The sequence below is a fragment of the Perognathus longimembris genome, chromosome 14 (genome assembly GCF_023159225.1).
Source record: "Perognathus longimembris pacificus isolate PPM17 chromosome 14, ASM2315922v1, whole genome shotgun sequence".
NCBI classification, from domain to species: domain Eukaryota; kingdom Metazoa; phylum Chordata; class Mammalia; order Rodentia; family Heteromyidae; genus Perognathus; species Perognathus longimembris.
The window spans coordinates 39,715,828-39,740,673 of NC_063174.1; the positions used below are offsets into that span (position 1 = coordinate 39,715,828).

The 24,846-nt window shown below is 45.7% G+C and overlaps 1 protein-coding gene across 1 annotated transcript in view; it reads right to left on the reverse strand.

Annotated features, from left to right (window-relative positions):
• Positions 1-4,034: 4,034 nt before the first annotated feature.
• The window catches only part of Dpf3 (double PHD fingers 3), a 242,640-nt gene continuing 221,828 nt past the window's right edge, over positions 4,035-24,846 (reverse strand). Inside the window, exons 9-13 of the mRNA XM_048362472.1 lie at positions 18,053-18,165; positions 12,170-12,251; positions 10,810-10,933; positions 9,666-9,669; positions 4,035-4,045 (exon numbers count right to left, since the gene is read on the reverse strand). Of these exons, the coding sequence (XP_048218429.1) occupies positions 10,863-10,933; positions 12,170-12,251; positions 18,053-18,165 (266 nt within the window). The 3' untranslated portion in view covers positions 4,035-4,045; positions 9,666-9,669; positions 10,810-10,862. The remainder of the gene's footprint in view (positions 4,046-9,665; positions 9,670-10,809; positions 10,934-12,169; positions 12,252-18,052; positions 18,166-24,846) is intronic.

Genomic DNA, 24,846 nt, shown 5'->3' on the forward strand with positions numbered 1-24,846 from the left:
TCTGCAACCAGATCCATCTGCATGTACGTATATGACGTGTTCACACACGCTGCGTACAAATGCACACACTCACCTCTCAGCCCCACAGCCACACATTTGTAAACTTAAGCATTTGCAATTGAGGTTCAAAAGACTGGGAGGGTGGGTAGGTGGGTGGGTGGGCGGGTGGAAAAATAACCAAGAGCTTGTGTGGGTTTTGAATCCTTTTATTTGTTTACACATTCTCTAAAAGATTTGCTACAGGGCTAATCAACACTGCCAACCAATCACAGAACAAGATACTGACCACAGCAAGGGAGAGACAGGGGGCTTGTGACTCAGTCTTTATGAACGTGCGAGGGACTGGGGTATCCAGTGGTTCTGAAAAAGGTTGCTTGAGGCCCACATTGTTTACCACCTCATCAGCTACAGGTCCTGACTCTCCAGAGGCCCCTCTTGGATCCCATCAGTGTAGGGCAGGAGGTAGGGCAGCACCTGGAGGTCTTCTGGTTCCTAGGCGGTCCTCCCAGCCAGCCTTCTGAGTGAAGAGCAGTTGCTAATCCCTCTGGGCAAATTCTAGGCAGTAAACTCAAATCCAGATCTGGGTTACTTCCAATGTATAGATTCTCCTGGAGGTATTCCAAATATGCTGGCTCTCTGGAAAGCTGCAGAACCAGCATGTTCCCTTAGGATAGTGGGTGATGTGGTCCAGCCTCATCTCCAATACTGAAACACCTAGAGATCATGCAATGCCTCTTACACAAGGTAGAAACACCACAGCACTTTCATGTAGAAGCCACAAAAGAGTAGAAATTGATGTATGGGAGGGACACCCTGAAGGTCAGAGGACAAGAGTGATATACCTACACACACACACACACGCATGCACACACGTGTGCGTGTGTGTGCGCGTGCGTGCAACTGAAACTATAATCACACTACACCTGAAAGAAAATAAGAGCGTTAACAGAGAGGCTTCTTGTTTGTTTGTTGCTGTGGTTGCTTTTTAGAGGCACCAAAGCAAGCCAAATGGAAATACTGTCTTTGGACCATTACCCACAGCTTCCCAAATCTGCAGCCCTTTTCTGTAACCTCATGAAAACTGTCAGCCTCAGGCCTGCACACTGGAGCCAAAGCAGCTCAAGGCAAAACTTTTTTTTAAAAAAGCTCTTAGGTTGTTTGGTCAGTGAGAGGCAATGTGGTGTTGGGTCCCAAGTTCCAATAGGAAAAGTCTTCAATAACATTCAGAAGTAATAGTAAAACAAATGTGGGAAGGACAGGGAGAGGATGCTGACAGGAATGGCTTCTCTGTCTTGTGCCCACTTCTAGAGGGGCTACGCATTGCATTGACAGGTCAAGAGAAGCCAGTTGAGACCCAATGGTTCTGGGAATCAGACATCCCTTCCCAAATGCAGCCCACAGCAATCCAGGAAGGTACACTTCTGAGATGACAATACCTCTGGAACCAACTCACCGGGTAGAACAAGGCAATGAAGACCAAATTCATGTCATCCCAAATGCCGCACACCCCTGACTCAGCCCAAAGCTTCCCTACTCTTTGCAGAGCCTTTAGGACACAGCTCCTCAGCTCTGCTGTCCCTAGAGACCTTGCCACTCCAGGGGCCTCCTGCTAAAGGCCAACTGGGAAATTCCAGGGCTCATAAGCAAGGGTACTTTCACCAAGTCCCTCTTTCCCTGACAGGAGACCTAGCAGGGATTAGGCAACTACAAGAAAGAAACCAATTACTTTTGGCTTTGTGGCAGCCACTCTCCGTGTCTTGGCCATCAAACAGAGTTAGTGAAACTAGACCTTAAGAGTGCACTCAAACTAAATGCATTTAGGAAAGGGGTGGGAAGCTTAGTTTTGGCTTTCTCTAATCAACAATTGACTCCTCCGTTTTCCATTTCCTAATGCCCAGGCAGATCAACTTCAGGCTACAAAGGGGTCTGAAAATGTACCAGAATGGGCACTGGGTGTGGGGACTTCCCCCCCCACCCCCCACCCCATCCCCAGCTCAGCTTCCTGTGTTTTCTGACTCCCAACTCCATCCTCATGGAGCTTAGGAGTAGCACACTCAATGTCTACCACCAGCTGCATAGGGAGTAATGTCAGATGCTAGTCTGGCCTGGCTAGGATCCAAGTTGGCTAGCCTTCCTCTCTCCCCCCCATTGCCCCCAGCCCCCCCAGCACTAAGAACAGGGAGCACACCTGTCATTCAAAGGAAGTTGGCTGAAAATGGATAGGTGGATCGAACTCCAGTCTCTCAGGCACTTTAAAATCAGACTCACAGCCAAACCTCCCATCTCTGCGTCTCTTCAGAGACCACACCATTCCCTCTGCTGAGAACCAGGTGTTATTCAACCTCCCAGAAGAGCCTCTCTGTAGCTTATCCATAAAAATCCAATGGCTGCTTTAGGTCAGCCCAGAACTGACCTCTGTGTACCAACAGATCCAGGCCCTCCCCCAAGCCAGGTATTTAGCTCTCAAGTGAGCCTGGTGTGGCTTCTTCAAGGCACAGCTAAAAGCTGAAAGGAGAGATGAGGCTGTGACATGGGCAGAGGAAAGGAGAGATGAAAGCGACCCTTTATTCCCTGTGCTATCAACACAGACAACTGGGAGTTGATGAGGCTCAAGCTGGGGTTCTGATGAACCCCTGGCCAGAAGTTTCCTGAAGGAAAAAAAAAAGCCTCTAACATTGGGCTGCATTCATACACACACAGTAGCTACGACAGAAACAGGTTCCTAGAGTCTAAGCCAACCTCTTTAGGGTCTCTGTGGAAGTTTACTCAATCCATGCAGTTGGCCTTCCTCTGACACACACACACACACACACACACACACACACACACACACACACACACCCCTCTCCTTGCTTTCTCCAGCAGGGACTGGATGAGATGGTACCTTGAGTCACTTCTCAGCTCCCATCAGGCCCCATTGATTGCACCTCCCTGCCCTTCAACCCGAGAACCCGGAAGCAGGGGTGGAAGACACAGCAACAGATTATCTGGCTGCTCAATGTGCTCCAACCAGGTTCTTTCCTCCATCAGCTCCCCACTGGTGTGGAGGATATGCACGTTCCACGGCAGCCAGGGCCTGGAAGAGCAGATAAAAGAGGACTGAGGTGCTCGGTGCTCCACTCCCCAACCTCCAGAGGATGGAAAGAACTAGCTTCTCATCTTCTCCTCACGAACAATGCATCTGAAACAAAGACCCAGATCTTCACATACCTTCCCTGGTGGTATAATAGCTGACCAAGATTCCTTGAGAGAGTTTAATTTTACAGCTGAAAAATAACCTGAAAGCTGGGAGTGGATGTGGTTGCTTTTTCCAAGCCCGTTGGCCCTAGTGTATCACTTTGCACACCACTGGTGTCACACTCATGTTTTGGCCAGTACCCACCCTGCCCAGCACTCACTCAGTAGGCAAGAGATGTGTTCATTTGCCTGTAAAGATCAAACACCAAGAGTGGCCAAGGGCAACGGATGTGTGGTGGACAATTAGGATGGACACATCTCCCTTTCCCAGTCAATCACTAATGCTCCCTATGCATTTCTTGCTCCCTGCCCATTTATTGCCAAAGCATGATCAGCTAGCTTTCCCAAATACCATATGCAGAGGACACACTGGCAAGCCAGGACATCCTGCCCACCTGCCCTGACCCACTCCCAACCCCCTCGGCTCTGAGATAACTCTTCTCAATTTTCATGCTCTTCCTCCCAAGTTCCTAGCAGTGTTTCCCCAGATATTTTTTTTTCTAGACCCTTATGTAGGCCTTTCAGCTTCAAGTTGAAAATGGACAGGGATTTTTTTTTTTCATTTTCATTTATGCCACTATTTCTCCTCTCTCCCATTCTTTACCATTTCCCACAGTGGAGGAAGGGCAGCAAAATGAGAAGGTGTGAATGGGGACAAGACAGGAGAGGGTGAGGTCAATAAAAACCCTAATCCCAATTCTAGCCATAACTTGTTTGCATATCCCTTTGATAGCAAAATTAAGGCTTCCCCGCCCTCTCAAGTGTTTAACTATTGAAAAAACATCTCTTCCAAAGAAGCAGATGGTTGCTTGGGGGCAATTAGAGGGGGCAACCGTGGGGTTGAGATGGAGAGTTGGTAGAGCCAATGGCTTGGCAGGTACTAGGCCCCTTTGTAGTCTCCATGGCCGCTGCAGGCACTGGGCTGCAGAAGACCTCAGGGACAGATTACATCTTGTCTGGCCGGCCGCTCTTAGCTCTCCACTTATTCCAGGAGCGACACTGACGGTTCCTTGCAGTTCGTGCAGTGGGCGTGCCTGCATGTGTGCGCATGGGGGGAGCGCACCCGCGCATGCGCACATAGACTTTGCTGGGATCGTAACATCAATACAAATAAAGAGATTCGGTGAGAGTAAATACAACCTGGGGAGGAGTTGGAGGCGGGAGGAATGTATAGGCCCTGGGGGGCTTATCAGCCTCCCCAATTTCCTGCAGGGACCACTTTCCTTATTTTGTCCCATCCTGGTCACCACAGAGATGATTTGCCAGACTGGATCGGTGCTGACCTGAATGGCCATCTTGCTCACTTCCTGGGCTAGAGGTCATTATTAGTAATTATATCTCTATCCGAGAGGGCTCTGGCTGCCTGCCAGTCCGGGCCCTGCCTTCCTCCGGCATGCCCTGGGAAATGTCACCATCAGCAGGAATGCTCCCTTCAAGTGGGGGCCAAAGAGGGGGAAACTATGGTATGACTTTTTCAAGGCCACTGGTCCCACAACCTTGAAGCTCATGGCACTGGACGAAAGAACACAGGGAAGTGGGAGGAGAGACTGTAACAAGGAACATTTCCGAACCTTCTGACCCTAGGACATCTCTCAGAGTCTCATGGGCACTGGCGTCACCTCAGGTCTGGCACTTAACGGGCACAAGATGAGCCCTACTCAAAACTAGAGAGGCCTCTCTGGGAGCCCATTTACTGCTAAATCTTTTCCCTCTTCCTTTCAACTTCAGACCATTTTCTCTCCCTTCTAGGAGAGTCTCTGGAGGTAGAACTGTCTAGGCAACCCCCTTTTGCCACCCTGCATCCCCCCCCCCCAGAGTCCTACAGGCACTGATTTGGGGCCTCTCTCTTCAACAGCCTAGTCTGGAAGCACAGAGAGGGAACTGGAGCTAAGCCTCACCAGAAACAGCTGCTGAGATGTTCAAAGTCGTACCTGTCCTCCCCCCGCCACCCCCCTCCAGCCCCGAACTCTTCATTCTCCATGGTGCTGTGCAATCAGTAAAGACATCCTCCTCTCCCCTCTGGCCTTCAAAGGGGCTCCAGCCTCCGTAGAAAGGATTCCCACCTCTTAAAGGCCCCTTCTAGCTGCCTCCAAAGGCCCGGAACCAATCTGGCTGTCCTACCTCACTCAAAGCAGGCGCAAGCAGCCACTTGCAGAGAATCTCACTATCCCATCCTGGGACAACAGGAACCGCTCCAGAGACCACTCCAGAGCACACCTGCTGTCTCCAGAGAAATTGGATCCTAGGGCAGCTGGGTTGGGTGAGGTGAGTTGCAGATCTGAAGCAAATGAAAATAAATGTCTGACCGTCCCAGCATTCTCTCCACTCTTCACTTAGTATGCAGACAGAACTCTGCTCATCTCAAACCTAAAGCACCCACCCTAGGGGGTAGAAGTAAGAATCTAAAAAGGGTAACACACTGCTGGGAAAGGAGGTGCTATGTCCACTCTGTCAGGAAGGGAGGAGAGCAAGCCTGGCTAAGCCTAGCCAGGTCTATATTCTTCAATTCACAGCTCCTGGAATCTGGGCTTGGGAATGGGGCCTGCCTGGCCTTAGCCTTCGGGGAGTAGCACTTGAATCTTGCTATTCCTCAAGGCTGCAGGCCAGCTTCTAGACCACCTTTTTCTGCCCCCTGTCCCCTTGTCCCCTCCACTCTAGACCAAAGGGGCCTAGTAGCATATCTCAGAGTTCAAACAACGCTGTCTGTGGATGAGGGAAGTTCCACAGGGGTCCAGCCAGAAACCTAGGGGTCCCTCCCACCTTTAGCTAGGTGAGGGGTGCAGCTTGTGACTACCTAACCCTCAGAAGACCCTTCCCCAAGCCAACAAGGAGCGTTAAGAAGGGAATATCTGGTTCAGTGTACAAACATGCACAAAGATTTGATCTTTTTTTTCTTTTTTAAAACAATCTTGTTAGCTAGGATCTCAGGACTAAGGTAGGGGGAGAGAATGGGTTATGATAAGTCTCCAACTGATTTCATACCCTCTAGTCACTTAACTCCAGGATTTTCCCTAAGAAAACCAGGCGCCCTGCCTTCTTCATACCCCCTTCCACCCACTTCCTGTTGAAGACTCTCACTCTCTAAGAGCCTTTTCTTCCCTTCTCCTATTAGGCTTTGCTTATCTTTGTCCCAGAGCCTCCACTTCTCTCCAGGGCTATCAGCCTGCTAAAGGTGTCGTTAACACACTGTTCCCACAAAGGTACAGGCCTGGAACTCCCAGCATCTCAGTAGGAGCCCAGGGAGCCAACCCTCCCCTGATCTGTGACTTCAGAACTCCAGAAAGATGGCCAAAGTGAGCATCTGGGGAGTGGGAGAGGGAAAGGGAAAGGAAGGGGAACTCTCTCCTATCAATACTTCCAGAACAGCTGAGAGCCACCCAGAGGCCTAAGGTGGTCCTTAGGTCCCTACCCCACCAACAGCCAAGCAGGGTCCCCTCACACACGACCACCTGCCGCTCATCTCTCTGTGTCCTGGAGCCTGAGGTTGCTACAACCCCTCGTCAACAATACAGAAGAGCACCAGTGTCCTAAACTTGCTCCCATAGGAAGATTAATAACAATCATGTCACTTTGCTTCCTTAAACTATCTGAACTTTTTAAGGGAAGGGCTGGAAGGAATGGTGCTAAATTAAATTTTTTTTAAATGTTCCCCAGGAGTGAAAGTTTCACTGTGAAGCCCAGGTGCCCTCACACCCATAGAGCTGCTACCTTCCTCCACTAAAGGAATCTGCCTTTACTGCTTCCCTGGGTTTCCAGCTGGTCCTGGCAACGCAACAGAGCAATGGGACCTCAGGACATGCTGACTCCTGCCTTGGGTGCTGTGTGTGAGGGACTGAGAAGGAAAGCCGGGGTGTCAATCTCCTAGCAGGAGCCTGCTTCCTGTTCAGCCTGGATTCCCTATAGGCCCCCAAAAGCACTGTTTCAAAACTGTCTAGAAGGGCACAGGATTCCATCTTCCAGACTGGGTTTGGCAGCTCTACATCTCCGGCCCACTACAGCCATAGTACAGAGTAAAGTGGAAGAAAGAGAAAAATGAGATCATCCCAAAACTCGAGGTGGGCATAAAATTCCCCAAAGAGTAACACGCCATGGGGCATAGAGGTGTCATGTCCACCCTGCCCGGGGGTAGGACAGCATTGACCAGGGACTCCCCTTCTCACAGTCAGATCGCTGTAACCCCTTGAAATGACCTAGCTGGATTAGCCATCGATCTCTACCTTACACAGGTGGGCAATCAGACTCAGAGTGGCAAAGTCACTGGTCCAAGGCTAGAAAGTGATAGAACAGTGTTTTCAACCCCAGTGAAAATGTTCTCCCCTGATCTGAAGTGGATTATGCTCTTGGTGAGCATTAGCTCTCTATGCCAAGCTGGGGAGCCTTGTAGGCAGTGTTTTGAGGGGAAAGGGGTATCTGATGTATCTTCATCCTGGAATCCCCATGGGAAGTCCTCACTCCTACTGCAGCCCATGCACAATTACAGTCTCCATCATTGACACCGCCCTGTTCCGGTGGCTCTTGAAATGTAAACACCCTTTGGTCCAAATGGGATTTCCAAGAAGGCATCAAACGCATGCCATTGCACAAATGGTGGGCACAAAAAGCACTAGAAGTCCTAGTGCTTAGCCTTTTTTTTTTTTTTTTTGCTGGTCCTGGGGCTTGAACTCAGGGCCTGGGGTGCTGTCCCTGAGCTGTCCCTTTGCTCAAGGCTAGTGCTCTACCACTTTGAGCCATAGTGCTACTTCCAGCTTTTTCTGAGTAGGTTATTGGAGATGAACATCTCATGGCCTTTCCTGCCAGATAAGCTCAGCTCTGCCATGATTGGCTGTAACACAATGCCTTTTCAGACATCCAGGGCCACTGTGAAATAAGCTGGGCAACTGTCACTCTCCCATTTTACAGGTGGGCACACTGGGGCTCAGGGTATTCAGTGACTAGCCCTCAATGTCAAAGGCAAAATTAAAACCCGAGTCTCTCATCTGCACCTTATGATTCCAGCTGCTTTGCAGAGTCTCAACGAAGAGACCAGTTTGAAGTTCACCAACACCTTCATGTTTTCTAACACAGAAGGTGACCAACAGAATGCTGAAGTCTTTTCCTCTACATGCAGCAGTCTAACAGTGCTGTCCCACAAGCTGCTTGGTTATCCCCTCTCTCTAGATGGAGAAACTGAGGCCTGCGAAGAGGAAGAGGCTGCCTCATTCTGTAGGGATTCATAAAACTGGGAGGCCTGGGCCTTCCCGATGGGTTTGCAGAACACTGATGGGCCCCAGGGCTGAGTGAGGGCAAGCTCATCTTGGGACATGTGGCCACCATCAGCGTCTTATAGGCACAGCAGAGGTGGTTGGATGCAGAACAGAGCCCCTCATCCACAGTTCTAGGGGGAACAGATTTTCACATATTGTTGAAAGGGACTTGTAGCCAGGTGCCAGTGGCTTACACCTATAATCCTAGCTACTCAAGAGGCTGAGATCTGAGGCGCTGCAGCTCAGTGACAGAGTGCCAAGACTTGAGGGAAAAAGCTCAGGGACAGTTAAAAAAAAAGGACTCGTCAAGTCACAGAATCACAATATTTGGTTTCAGATTGGCTTTGTCAAATTTTAAGCCATTGTAACATTTAGGAACATTTGAGTGATTAATTTTTCCCCTAAAATTAGTTTAAAATGAATCTCTCAAAATGAATACTCAGCCTTTGAGGACACCCTGCTTTGGACTTTGAGGGAGGAGAGAGAGCCAAAGGAATCAGGAGAAGAAGCAATGAGACCTTCTGCTGGAAGGGGCCCTCCCCAGCCTTCTCTTGACCTTCAGAATCCAGATGAGCTCAGCAGCTAGCAGGAGGCCCGCAGCTTAGAAGGAAGATGAAAACCCCATCTGGATCTGGGCCCTTTAAATGAGATCATTATGCTTGTGTGCAACTCACTCTGAGGCCACAGGGCCTGCAGGAGAGTGACCCCCATTCTCTTGCCACAGGTCACACTCTGCAAAGGAGTGGAAGAGACTCACACTGGTTGAATCCCCACTAGGCTGCCCTGGCTCCACTAGCTAAGAGCAATTAGCTAGGGAGGAAGGCTCGTGTGGAGTCCCACAGCAAACACCGCAGCCAGGCAGCAGGGGCCCCACTAGCCAGACTCTCCGGTCTCCAGGGGCTTCTTCAAGAGCCGAAGGACTAAAAATAAACTGGGCCTTTGTTGCAAGCTGCTGGACCACAGAGGGAAAACTGAGCATGCGCCTGAGTCCTGCTCACCGAGACCTGCCCTTTGGGCAAACGATTTTTCCAGAAATGTGTCAGTTATTGTGCTGTTACTGCGATTCAAAGACAGTCCAATCCACTCCAGCCTGAGGGCTGTCTTCCAACATGCAGAGTTCTTGGAACCTAGCCCCCCCCCCCTCTTTCTTCTAGAAACATTACCCACCCCACCCCCATAAAAAACAAACCTCACTCATTCAGGGGAACTCTGGAGGGAAGCCCATAAACTGAAGGTTCTGAATGATTGTCACCTAATCACAGATAATCACATCATCCTGATCATCTGTTTAAGTAACCACCATCTCTCCTCCATCCTAAAATCTCCAGGCAGGTCTCTGTAGACGATGATAAACACACACCACAAGGAAGGAAGACAATTACTTGGGAAAGGGAATTTGTAGGATCATAGCAACACTGGAGGGTTTCTCATAGCTTCGGTCTCTTGTAACCAACATCTGGAAGCTTGGTTGGACAGTGTCCCCTTGCCGTCCTGGTGCCCTGTCATACCAGGGAAGCCCTGGGCATAGAGACACCCAGCTTTGTTGGATGGCAGGGTCTTGAGCACTTTCTTCTACCCTAAGCTGTTTCATTTTAAGGACACCTCAGCTTTGAAGGTCAAGGAACTAGCCTAGACCCTTGCAACATCTCTTCTATTGGGTAACAAATACTGCCTGGTTATGATGAGGCCTTCGCATTAATCCCAATGTTTCCTTCCATCTCTCAGTCCCTCTCCATCTTTCATGAAGAAGCAGCATAGTGGATAGAGATCACCGGAGTATAGACGTCCATTGCTGAGGTTCTAGAAAGCAACTCTTCCTCTTCACAGAGACCAAGGAACAAGAAAGGGTTCAAGATGGCTTCCAGTCTCCAAGACTAGAAGTTTCCAATGAAAGTTGTAGTAAACAACATCTTCACAGTACTTTGTTCTTCTAGTGAGAGTTTAAGATGAAAAGCCTAAGCTGGGGGTGGGGGTGGGGGTGAGGATTCTGTGTGAAGGTTCCTTACAACACAATAGATTATTTTTTTAAAAAACCACCAAACTACATAGAAGTGATCACAAAACGGCTTCCCTTAAAGCGGGAATTAGTGAGAGGGTCGCAGTGTGAGGGTAAAAGTGAGAGAGGTTTCACAGAGCCCGGGCTTGGGTTGTTCTTCAAAAGTGCAAGATCTTTCTGGTAGAAATAAGGATGTGCTGGCTGAGGTACCGAATGTGGAACAAGAGATACCTTTCCCACTCGGTTCACCTGTCCATAGCCTTCTGTGACCATTCATTTCCTTATAGCTGTTCTGAGCAGATGCATGGGAGAAGGGCTCCATCCATTTTGGACTGGTCTGTGGTTTAGCATCTCCAGCAGCAAGTCACACTCTGTGACCTGGGACTCTAGGCCTGGCAGCCAAAGGCTGAGGCTTTCTCTTTGAGCAGTTCCCAACATAAGTGGCAGCTCCAGCTTCCTGTAAGAGACAAGATGATGTTAGTGGCAGCCTTTCTCTGAACTGTTAAGCCCAAGCTCAAGAGTCCTAACATCTTGTAAGCTGTGTGTATGTGTGTGTGTGGGGGGGGCAGGTTCTGGGGTTTGAACTCAGGGCCTAAATAATGTCCCTGAGCTTTTCTTTATTTACTTTTCTTAAGACTAGTGCTAGCTGCATACCAGTGGCTTGCACATCCTAGCTACTCAGGAGGCTGAGATCTGAAGATCACAGTTCAAAGCTAGCCCAAGCAGGAAAGTCTGTGGAACTCTTATCTCCAATTAACCACCAGAAAACCAGAAGTGGTGCTGTGGCTCAAGTGGTAGAGCACTAGCCTTTAGCTGAAGAGCTCAGGAACAGCACCCAGGCCCAGAGTTCAAGCCCCATGACCAAAAATCAAAAAAAGACTGGTTCTCTACCACTTGAGCCACACCTCCATTTCTGGCTTTTTGGTGGTCAATTGGAGATAAGAGTCTCACACACTTTGCTGCCTGGGCTGGCTTTAAACTACAATCCTCAGATTTCAGCCTCCAGTGTAGCTAGGATTACTGGTGCAAGCCACTAGCATCTGACAATTCTTTTCTTTTGACTGTTATAATCCAAAGACTAAGTCTCAGTCCTGAAGACATGGTGGAGACTAAACAAAAAGTAAATGCTCAGAGATGATCTACTGAACTGCTTTTTGTTTGTTTGTTTTGTTGGTTGTGGGGCTTGAACTCCAGGCTTGGGCACTGTCCCTGAGCTCTTTTGCTCAAGACTAGCACTCTACCACTTTGAGCCACAGCTCGATCACGAGTTTTTCAGTGGTTAATTGGAGATAAGAGCCTCACAGGGACTTATCTGCCCAGCCTGGCTTCAAACTGTAATCCTTAGCTCTCAGTCTCCTGAGTAGCTAGGATTATAGGCATGATCCACCAGCACCCTGAACTCTTTTTCAATGACTCTGGCTCTTCCGCTTAGCTAGCATCACCTAGCCTAGGTTAGCTCCCCCAGTGAGCTCACCACTGTTTCAACCCCATATCTGAGCACACTGAAATTTCAGCTAATTGGACTGTGCCTCAGTTTCCTCATGTGGAGTACAGTGGTCATTGTACCTACCTCCTAGAGTGTGCTGATTAAATAAGAAAAGGCATTAGAAGCCCTTGGCACCGGGTCCACACCCCACTGAGGACTCAATAAGAGATAGAAGTAGTAGCTGTTATTGTGACCTCATCCCATTACCTTCTGGGGGCTCAGCCACCGGGGGATTTAAACAGTACATGTGGTAGCCACGGTCACAGTCATCACAGAAGAGCAGCTGGTCCTGGCAGAATCCAGAGCAGGTGCAGATGGGGGCAAGAGAAGTTCCATTATTTGGAGTCAGTGTCTGGTCACAGATTATCCCCTCCCTGGACACCCCTCTCTAGACCCCATTTGGAGTTTTCACTATCCCCTGCGTGTGGCTTAAGTTTGCTCACACCTGGAATTTCCCCCTTTGCTTCCCAGGCTATACAAACCTAGCTCCATCTTACGGCTCTGCTCAACTCATATCTCTGCTGAGAAACCAACCTCAACGAGCACCTCACATCCAAGGAATTATTTGCTCTTCTGAACTCCCCATAGCTAAGAAGGGCTTCCAAGGGACAGAAAAATGAATGTTATGTAGTTCTCTTTTCCTCCACCATCATTGCCTGGTATATGCAAAGTACTTTAAAAATTAGAACATTTGAACTGAGTTCCCCTGGATGGTGGTAACATCTATAGCACCTTGGAACTTCTTTGGGGTTTCATGATAGGAGTGCAGAGAAGAGCAAGCAAGGCTTCATTTGATCTCAAAAGCCACCCCTCAAGCTGGTGTCTGGAGCCCAGCGGAGAGCAAAGGAAGGTTGGTTCTAGAAGCTGGGAGACCAATTTGGAGGCTGCTATAGCAATTCAGGTGAAGCACGGCAGGGTTCTAAGGTTGTGTCAGTGAGAGAGAACTAAAACTTGTGCCCACTTAAAGCCGTGTATTAGAGATGGAAAGTGGGAGGGCTTCTGGCTTGTCAGCAAGCCAAATAATGCAGCCAGCCACTGCACACTGAGACCACCTGGGACAGTAAACCATGACCGGGGGATGACTTTAAACACGTTACACACATACACAGATCTGCTGGTAAGGATGGCCAGCAGGTAGCTGGAGATAAGAAGAGGGTTTAGGCATAGGATAATCTGGAAGTCATTGGTAATTAGATGGCAAATGAGCCTAAGAGGGGAAGAGTGGAGTACATGTGAGCAGTGGTCTTTGAACTTATGCTCGTGGAAGGGTATTCACGAATACATGGAGATTATATGGGCAACGTTGTGCTTTTTTCTGAGGAGACAGCAAATACATAGCTTTGATTGAATTCTCTGAAAACTTAAGAACCCAAAAGTAGTTACTGAGAAGGCCAAGAACAGATACTGTGTAGGACAAGAAAGAGAGAGCGAGAGATCATCAGGGAAGTAGGATGAAAACCCAGCACACAGTGCTTTACTCCTAACAAGTTGCATCATTTTGTGTCAGCAGAAGTAAACTATTTGATTATATGTTTTAGAGATTATATCAAGAGAAACAAGTTAAAATGGGGACCAAAAGCAAGCAAAGACTTATTAGAAACCATACCACGAACATCCTACAGGTATTAACAACCTCTGTTGTAGTGCTGGCATGAGACTACAAGGAGGCAGGAGCCCCAGATTGGCATTTTGCAAAGGAAAACCAGGCATCGGAGAGTTTAGATGTATTTTTCCCCATGGATTGATCATTGTCCAGCACTATTTTTCCCCTCTCTTTTTTTCAGCTAGTTTCTAGAAGACTTGCCTGTTGAAAGCAGCAAGAACCCCCAGCTCATGTTAACTCCCATGAAAAACACAACCGAAGGACCCCTTGCTCCTCCTACATTGCCTAAACCAGGATCCACCAATGGCCACAGATCCAGTAAAATAAGAGTTTCATTCTGGGATATGCATGGGAAGTTCCTGAGCATGCGTGAGACCCTTAGTAACCAAGCAACCTTCCAACTCCAGTCTCACCCTGACTCCTCCACCACCCAAAGCGATGTCAAGCCCACAACCAAACATCACTAAGGCTATTTGTAAAGCCAAACACCAGACTCAATTCAAATGTCTGATGATCAGGATTAGCGGAATCATCACAAACCATGGAACTGTTGACAAGAGTGAAGAACTTAATCTTTTTTTTTTTTAACAAATTCTTCTGGGATAATCTGTAGAATATTCAGTGACGGGGCGGGGGAAGGCAGAAAAAAAAGCAGGGTGGAGAAAGGATACCTATCTCTTACCATTTTCATATGGATTCATATGCACAACACATATGCTCCTGTTTAAACAAAGGAAAGCCACACACTTAAGCAAAATGGGGCAATTGTTTAGGATAAGTGAGGATAAAAGCTAGATTTTCTTCAATAGATATTCAATATGTATTTGTGCATATGTGCGCATGTGTGAGTATATAAACACAAACAAAAGTTCTTTAACAGATTTTCTTCTAAACCATGCTATCTTTCCTAATCATTTTTTTTTTTTTTTTTTTTTTTTTTTTTTGGCCAGTCCTGGGCCTTGGACTCAGGGCCTGAGCACTGTCCCTGGCTTCTTCCCGCTCAAGGCTAGCACTCTGCCACTTGAGCCACAGCGCCGCTTCTGGCCGTTTTCTTTTCTTTTTTTTTTTTTTTTTGGCCAGTCCTGGGCCTTGGACTCAGGGCCTGAGCACTGTCCCTGGCTTCTTCCCGCTCAAGGCTAGCACTCTGCCACTTGAGCCACAGCGCCGCTTCTGGCCGTTTTCTGTATATGTGGTGCTGGGGAATCGAACCTAGGACCTCGTGTATCCGAGGCAGGCACTCTTGCCACTAGGCTATATCCCCAGCCCCTTTCCTAATCATTAAACAAAATTATTTATGTTATATGTGGCAAATACTTTCTCCCAGTTTGTCTTATGATGTCACTATGGTTTTGAGTATGCAAATTTATAGGAAGTCAGATTTTTCAACATTGATTACTGCTTTTGGTATTTGAGACATAGAAACCCTCTACTTATCTTTAGATGTAGAAGGATTTTGTCCATATTTTCTTCAGCTATGATTTGACTCATTACATCTAGATCTGCAGTCTCTTTGGTGATTGTTCCTATGTCTAATGTGAGCTATGGATCCAATTTTGTCTTTTCCTAAATGGCTTCCCCATTTTCCCAGTGCCATTCACTAAAAACGCTACCTTAGCCGTGGTAATTCTAGATGCAACCTTTATCTTATTCTATCTTTCCACGTATGGGTTTTCTATTATTTTCTAGCAGGTCTATTTGTCTATTCATGTATCAGTACCATGGTTTTGTTGTTTTGTTTTTGTCAGTGATGGGGCTTGAACTCAAGGCCTGGGCACTGTTCCTAAGCTCTTTTGCTCAAACCCTCTACTACTTTGAGCCACAGCACTACTTCCAGTTTGTGAGTGGTTAATTGGAGATAAGAGTCTCACTGGGACTTCTCTGCCTAGGCTGGCTTTGAACTGTGATCCTCAGATCCCAGCTTCCTGAGTAGCCAGGATTATAGATGTGAGCCACTGGCACCTGGCAAGTAACAGTCAGGACTTTCTGCTAGCTTTCCAAGTCTGTCATGCCTGTGTCCATCATGACATGGTTAGCAGTGAGGTCTGGGGGGGATTATTTTTTGCATGCTTCTTTTGCATCTAAACTGAAAGATCAGCTTGTCTAACTCCATACAAAAACGTGTGTTAATATTATGGTTGGACCTGAAATGAATTTGCAAATTAACTTAGGCAAAACTAACATCTCCATAATGTTGAGTCATTCTATCCAAGATCATATTTCCACTTGTGTGTGTATATGTGTGTGTGACTTATAACATCATAATGCGTTTGAGTGTTATAAGTGGAATTATGTTCTGTAGCTTATATTGCTTGTGTATACGAGAGCTATTCATGATGTATGTTAATTTATATTGTCACCTTTTTTGGTGGGCTAGGTTTATCATTGGTTCTCTAAGACTTTTCAGATACAGTGTCACATCCAATCAGAATAAAGATAGTTTTATTCTATTGTTGAGTGTCCCTTATTTGAAATGTATGTGACTAGAAGTGTTAGATTTTAGACTTTTTATATTTGGGGCCTTTTTAGATTTTGAAGTATTTGCTCATCCATAATGAGATACCTTAGAGATGGGACCCAAGTATAAAGACAAAATCACTTACATGTCATATACATCTTACACATATAGCCTGAAGTTACAGAGTAATTTTAAACAAAACAAAGTTTTATGGTGTCGAATTTTCTAACTAGCATAATGTTTGGTGCTTAGGTAGTTTCAGCTGTTAGAGCATTTTGCACTTTGGATTAGCAATGTTCAACCTATTTTTTCTCTTCTTATGCTTCTAATGAATGGCTTCTGTCTAATGTGTTAGCCAGTATCTTTAGACTAATAATCATAGTAACATAGTAAGCACCCTGAGTTGGTTCCTACTTACATTTTCCTCACTAAACAAAATGCTGGCTTTTCTTCTAATGCATAAACATTTTCTCAGGCTAAGAAGGCACTCCAATTACTTATTTTAAAGTGTCTTTGTCATGAGTAGGTATCTTAACCATACTATCTTGAAAACCAATGAAGGGGAAAGAAGCAAGCAGTCATTCTGCCTTTTCTAAATGATCTATACTAACGTGTAACTTTAACAAGTTCTACCCTATGGAATTATTCTAGTTAATAAGCAAAGAGGAATTTACCAAATGAGAATGTCACTAGTGAACTGATCTAATGTGAAGTTTATCAACAGATGCATCCTCACAAAAAGACCTGGCATTATAGGTCTCCTGGTACAAACACACACTATCATCTATGCAGTGGTCTTGTCAGAAAAGAGAGAGAGATACACAGGGAGAGTCGGTGAGAGGAAAGGGAGATGAAGGGATAACCCAAACTGAGCTTCTAGCTCTAACTGCCAATTTATAAGAAATACAGCAGGTGGAGAGATATGGAAGAACCCCACAAGGCTGCAGTCAGTAAAATACAGTCCTGGGAACTCTATTGAGCAAATGATCTGAGCCTTCAACAAAAGATTTAAGGGGAGAAAAAAGAGAGCAAGGTAGAGGGAAAGTCTGTATGTTACTTAGGGAAATCTATTCAATCTCAAGTGAAAATTGTACAAGTCCTCCACAGAATATTGAAAAACGTTTTCAATTAGCAATAACTGAACTCAGATAAATATCATCAGCTATGATGCTTGCCATTGTCCAAGGCTGAAAGATTCTATCATCTATCTATCTATCTATCTATCTATCTATCTATCTACCTATCTACCTAAATATATATATATAGACACCTCAAAAAAATAATTCCATGGGCCTTATTAGGATTCCAATGCAAATTAAAAACATGGCATAAGATAATCGAGGAAACAGAACTATTTATTAGACTTTTTTTTGTCTTTTCTTCTTTGGTACCGGGGATCAAATCCAGGACATTGCACTTGCTAAGCAAGTGCTTAGCCATGAGCTACACCCCAGCTCTAGACATTAATTATATTAAAGAATTCTTTTTTTTTCCTACATTACTTTTTTGGTTAAAAGTAAATCCTTGCCTTTTTTTGATACACATAAAATATGTACAGAGAAAATCATATCATGACCAGGATAAGAGGATGGTAGCTATATTTACAAAACAAGATTGGGCATGTATTGACCGTTGTTGAACCTGGTGATGGAATACATTGATTTCATTATTCTCTCTATTTCTATAAATGAGATCACCTACTGTGAATGTGGTGGTCACAGCCCTAAGTGGTGATCACCACTGTCAATCACTGAGTCCTGGAGGACTATTGACCAGGTGCTTCCCAGTGCCAGGGTTAAAGGATAAAGGCTGTAGGCCAAAGAGGACATCTACTGAGTGTTCTCCGTGTCTCTCCTCACAACACAAAGAGCACCCATGATTCCTGTAGCACATGAGTCCCAAGGGTAGTGGAGACCAAGGAACAGACTAAGTGACATTTTCCCAGGAGCCCAGTCCTGCATTCCTCTCTACCCCTCAAAGGACTGCAGCAACTTGGGTCCCTCCCTCCCACCAGGAGAGCCTCCCAACTCACATCGTTCTCCGAGGTCCCACAGAGGATGCAGGATTTGCACTCTATACACTGCCACTTGTAGGTCTTGACGGCCTCGGTCATGTTGAGGGTAAACTGCAGGCAGGTTGGGTGACCTGGGGGAAACCAGAAGCAGCAGGGTGAGGGCCAGAGTTGCTGACCTGTGGCCTCCGAATGCCACTAACCCAAATCACACCGATGCCCAGCAGGGAAGAAGGTGAGCAGAGCACAGGCTGGGAGACAAACTGAGGACATAGATTGGGCCCTCGCTCTCCTCATCACCAACCTCCAGTTGGGCCAGAAGGAGGCCCAAAGAAAGAAATGAGTATTAACCCTCTTACTAGGGATAAATGCCATCTAATTACCCTTACTCTCAGAGCATTGCCTCTCCCACACAGAGAAGCAGTGGATACAAGCAGAAAGTGGAGAAGTGAACACACAGCACATGGCAGACCTGTGGGAGACGCCATCTTTACCTCCCAAGCCCCTTCACATTCTCACATGAGCCGCCCCCCCCCCACAAACACACACACACACACACTCGGAGCTGGCACTTCCATTCAAATTGCCTTACAGCACAGAGGAGGAGATCAAAAGGATTGTATAAAGTTTTCTGGTATAAATGGCATTGCACTGCTAACTAAAGTATCCATGCCCTCAAGCCAAGTGAATAGCAAAAGTCTAAGTCCTAAATAGTCACAGGAAGTAGCTTGTTGAGAAGAACAAAGGAATAGAATGTCACAGCAAATAGACAGGTCTCTTCTCCTGAACCAGACACTGGTTCTAACTCTTCTCCATCCCAAATAGAGTCCCTAAGCTGTGATCTTAAAGTACATAGGCTCAAAGGCATATCCCTGAGGCCTGGCCTGTTTTCATCCTTTGCTAACCCTGAAGAGAGATGCAAGTAAGCAGACAGCTATGAGCAATGAAAGGTGCAGAAGTTGGCCTTCTATTTGGCAGGAAAAGGAAACTTGGACAATGTTGTTTTTTCTCCCAGTCCTGTGAACTGGAAAGGAAATTGCCAAGAGTATCCAAGGTAAAGCCTATCATTGAATCTGCTACAAAAGAATCCACAACCATGTCAGTTCACCCTTCTTCAGCACTCCCAACTCTGCCAATCCCACTATACAATGTATGATGTCTCCCTTTGTCCATATTCGGGGGCCTTGTGCTTTAAAGGATATGGTAAATGGGACACCATTTAGGGTGAGCTCCGCCTGTCTAGTGCCTTCCACAGGCAGGCTGCCACATGGTACCAACCCCCCTGGCAGAGCCACATCCCCACAAGAAGCCCCCATGTTCTCTCTTTCCAATTTGTACAGAACCAATTACATCATGCCCATTTGGCAAATCAGAACAGTATGGGATAAGAATAGCCAAAAGATGAGAACTCAAGGAGAAGGCAACTAGCTGTGTTACTCAGATTTCTCATTCTCAAGTTTGTCATTGCTTCGTAAAGACCCTGAGAAAGCATTAACAGATCAGAGTGAAAACTGCTCTACTAAAAGTAACATCCTTCAGTGGCGTCATCTTCCAGGGGACGGAAGGTCAGCACACAGTAGAACCTACACAGAACTCGGTAGCCAGCTTTGCATCTGGAGTCATCTGCGGGGCTGGGAATGGGGCTTCACATACCCAGCAGTGCTCGGTAAATACCAGAGCGCTACATCTGTTTTCAGGGTCTCTGGGACTCATCTGAGCTCTGGAGACTTTTTTCTGAGATCACTTTGAATAGGTGAATGGTGAGTGTAGGGTTGTCCTACCAGAAGTCTCTGAAACCCCAAATCCCCTGAGCTTTCTTGTGTTGTTCATTTTGAGAAGCTCATCCACTTTCCCAAACCTTCACCCTGGAGGAAAGGAAGTAAATTCACACAGCCTTCAGCCTTCTGGTGATCAGCTCAGCTATGGCTCAGAACTCAAGACATCAACCCAAGGGGGAGAGGGAGGGAGAGACAGAGGACTGCAACCTCCCAGCCAGGAAGGGGAAGATGTAAAAAGTGTAATCACTCAAGTAGCCATCTACAGGAGCAAAGACTATGCCCAGAATTCAATCTCCCTCCTTGTGCCACCATACCAGGTTGGCTGGCTGCTGCCACTGTCCAAAAACCTGGCAGAGGGAGGGGGGAGGCCAAAAATCACTTGTCATAGAAAACGCTAAGAATAGACTTCTTATCTACCATGAAGATGACTTAGTAGAGCTAGGATGTAGCTCAGTGGTAAAGAGCTTTACTAGCAAGTGCAACGTCCTGGGTTTGATCCCCAGTACCAAAGAGAAAAGACAATTAAAGAAGAAGGAGGAGGAGGAGGAGGAGGAGGAGGAGGAGGAGGAGGAGGAGGAGGAGGAGGAAGAGGAGGAGGAGGAGGAGGAGGAGGAGGAGGAGAGGAGGAAGAAGAGAAGGAGGAGGAGGGAGGAGGGGAAGGAGAAAGGAGGACGAGAAGAAGGAGGAAAAGAAGGAGGAGAAGAAGGAGGAGGAGAGGAGGAGGAGGAGGAGGAGGAGGAGGAGGAGGAGGAGGAGGAGGAGGAGGAGGAGGAGGAGGAGACAGCTTAGTAAAGCATAATGTTAAACCAAAGGAAATGTTTCTAAGGAGACTGGTAACAGCTCATTTTCTAATGTTCACTGCTGATCACCTTATTTTTGCCTACAACAATTTCCTAAATTCTATGTAAGTAATTGAAATAACAGATCCAGTCTTTCTAATGTAAAAGTGGAAGAAAAAAGAGATACACTGCTGTAAAGTAAGTCACTGTGGTCACTCATCACTTGAGTGTTCCTATCTTAATCTCTTCCACAAAGATAACCATCATCCTCTTATGTACTTGTTTGGAAATCTAGGTTTGTCATATCTCAGTTGTCTTAAAGTAAGGGATGCCTATATTGCTGTTTAAGTAGCCCATTGTATTGAAGGGTTGACAATTTATCTCAAGTTCCCCCCTGCTGCAATGACTCCACAGGCCATTTATAAGATTTCAATTAACAAAATGAATTTAGAAAGCGATGCATGATTCATCCCAGCCAAACCATTAAAAATGAAGCCCTTCCAGAAAGCTCAAATGTGCTATCAGAGGGCTCAATAAGTCTCCTGCTTACTTGTCCTATTGGTGGGGTTGGGCATCCCTCAGCCAGACCTAGTCCCTTCCCAAACTGGCCTCTACCCCCCATAGAGGCTGGAATGAAAACATTTCCCCTGGCCACTGTGGGCAGAAGATCCAACTCAGGGACTGGACTTTAAGACAACAGGATTCTGCTTCGGGGGGTTATTCTCACCAATGGGAAGAAAGGGGAAATGTGCAGAATGTGGGAAAGTTTTCCAGCAGGGAAAATGGCCAGAGGCTGGGAGTACCTGGTGTTTATGGAGGTCCACAGGGCTCAATTAAAAAGAAAAGATGGATGCTAGGAAGCAGTGAATGTCATCTTGCTACTCAGTAGCTGCATCCCATGTCTTTATAGGACATGTGCTGGGATGAATGGAACATTTCAACCTACAGCAAGTGACTTTATATTTGAGTGCGCAAACAGGACCAGGGCTAGTTTCATATCCACACTTGTGTGTATGCTCATACACAGCTGCTCACACACACACACACACACACACACACACACACACACACACACACACACACACACACTCTCCCAGTCCTTCAGGGAAGAAAAGAGCTAAATCTACCTAGTTAAGAGCACTTTAATTATAAAGTGACATGAGGCACTAACCACTCAAGTTCATTCTGCAGGTATTTGGCACAGTGAAATAAACACAGTTCATTTTCAATAAACCCTGGGCAAAAACAAATATACCAATTGCTAGGCTATTTCTCTTACATTAGGATTCTTATTAAAAGTGGTTTTTATTTCATTATTGCCAATATTTAATTTAGTCTAGGCAAAGTTACATCACTGATTGAATTAGAGGTCTACAGAGAAAAAATACTTTGCTTGATATGTGCTGAGTACATAAATAGATACAAATAACTGTGGAACTAGTATGGTCTATTATTTATTCATTGTGAAACTATAAACATCTAATTATATTTTATTACCTTATTTGTCAATGCTTATCTCTTAAAAACTAATTTCTCAGAAAAACATATCCCAATATTCTTTCTCAGGCAAGGGAATATAAAACTCAAATCATGTTATTTGGTCTGATTCTTGATTGAGAGAAATTATACTTTATGAAATATATCGAATCAGAGCTGGGTGCTGAAGACTTACACCTGTAATCTTAGTTACTTAGGAGGCTGAGATCTAAGAATCAGGGTTTGAAGCCAGCCCAGACAGAAAAATCCATGAGACTATTATTTGGTGGCCATACTAAAAAAGTGGACATAGAGCAGTAGGGCTCTGACTTAAGCTGTAGAGCACTAGCCCTGAACAAAAAAGCTCAGGGCTAGTGCCCATGCTCTGAGTTCAAGTCCTACAACCAACACACACACACACACACACACACACACACACACACACACACTATACAGGACCAAGTCTCACCTGAAGTGACACCAAAAACAAGTTTCCTGTGCACATTTATCAGAAAATAATTTGGCTCAAGTTTCTAAGAATTCTCTAGATTTATACATGTCAAATTTCTAATATTCACATATACATATATATACACATATCTTTAGTTAGTTTGTACAAAGTACAGTGAAATCTGAATCATCATGCTGAAGAGTGACTTAAGAAGAAAATATTGGGAAGACAATGCATTCTATCACAAAAACCTCAGATTTTCCCTTTTTCTCTTTCTCTTTCTCTCTCCCATCGTCTCTCTCTCCCCTCATCTATCCCTCCTCTTCTCCCTCCCTTCTCTCCTTCACTCTCCTGTACTTTGACAGCCAGATATCAGGTCGGGGGAAGGAGGCTCTGAGTCATTATAATTAATCTGTCAAGCGTTGAACCAATCCTGAGCAATCAGCACTACAACATCTTTATACATCTATTATGACAAATATGCTAACCGACACTACTACTTATTTCTCAAGATCTGCTTTGTAAAAAGAAAAATGGGGTGAGGGGAATGGTACTGGAGTTTAAACTCAGAACCTGGGCATTTTCCCTGAGCTTTTTTGCTCAAAGGTAGTACTCCACCACTTGAGCCACAGGTCCACATCCAGTTTGTTTGTTTTTTATGGTTAATTGGACAGGACTCTTAAGAATTCTGCCCTGGCTGGCTTCAAACCTCAGTCCTCAGATCTCAACTTCTTGAGTAGCTAGGATTTCAGGAGTGAGCCACTGGCACCTGGCTGGATGGACACTTTCTTCAATGGTCTACCAACTCACCTCTATCTGCCAGAAATGTTACCTCTAATCCTTAGGACACTTGAAACTGAGGACCACAATAGCACTCTAGAGACACTTAAATGGCTTCTCTTTTTTTTTCTCCAAAAAAATTTATGTACTTGAGAAGATGAAGAAGAGAAAGTGAGTGGAAAGGAAAAAGACCAAACAAAAACTTACCAAAAATAAATGATGATTGGTGTCATTTGGCATTTGTAAATGGTTGCCTTTTACTTGGACAGAATGCTTCACTGCACAGCAAGTTCAGCTCATTCTAGAAATGTGTATCCTTCCCACTCAAGCTGCCAGGGTCTTCAGTACCCAGATATCACATGACATGCAAACCACAGGGATTGTTTCACCAATTGATATTATAAATACCACACAAAACACACTCTTGCAAGAGCATTAGGGATCCCGCTGATGACCTAACAGCAAAGGCCTTGTGGGGCCATTCTCAAATGACCTGACAAATTCCCTATTTTAAGTATGGTTCAAAGTAGAGTCTCCTTAAAATGAATCTACACCCATCCATAACCCAGCAGGCACTACGGTTGGTTTTCTTAAAGTGAAATGATGAGATGGGGAGGCCTTGACCTGGATTTTTGTGACTAAATTGGCCCAAGTTGGGACCAAGGCACAGCACTTGGAAGATGTCCAGAGTCATAGTAATGACTCTCCACATCCCTAATTAGTACTGCATGTAAGAATCAATTATATATATATATATATATATATATATATTCACATATTCATTCCTTTGACAGAATTTGTTGACTAAATACATGTGCCATATAACAGTAAGAAAGTTGAAACCCTGCCTTATCAAACAACTGCCACAAACAACTGTGATACATTGTGGCAGCTGAATCCTCTGGATAGGTCACTGGTTATTCAATCAATTAAAAACTTAGAATCTGCTATCTATGAATCTATGGCTCTATCTATGCCTCCCATAGGTAATGTTTGTAGAGTGACTATTGATCCCCAATTGGCTATCTGATTGTAGAGAATTAAAAACCTTCTAAAGTTTGCCACATAAAATTCAATGTAAAAAAAGTAAAAAGAAATTAAAGTAACCAGTAATTACTCCTAGAATTCACATCAACTTCCTCATTTTAGCCAGCCCAAGTCTAGTCCAATCTCAACACCAAATATGGCTATGGGAGAAAGCAACAGACATCTAGAAGTCTACAGCATTTCTCATCAAGCACACCACCCATCCCCATGCAAGAAGTTGAACAGAGGGCTGGGAATATGGCCTAGTGGCAAGAGTGCTTGCCTCGTATACATGAAGCCCTGGGTTCAATTCCTCAGCACCACATATACAGAAAATGGCCAGAAGTGGCGCTGTGGCTCTAGTGGCAGAGTGCTAGCCTTGAGCAAAAAAGAAGCCAGGGACAGTGCTCAGGCCCTGAGTTCATGGCCCAGGACTGGCCAAAAAAAAAAGAAAGAAAGAAAGAAAAAAAAGAAATTGAACAGATGATAGTGGGTCTACAGGCAGAGACTTGAGGTTAAGCATCC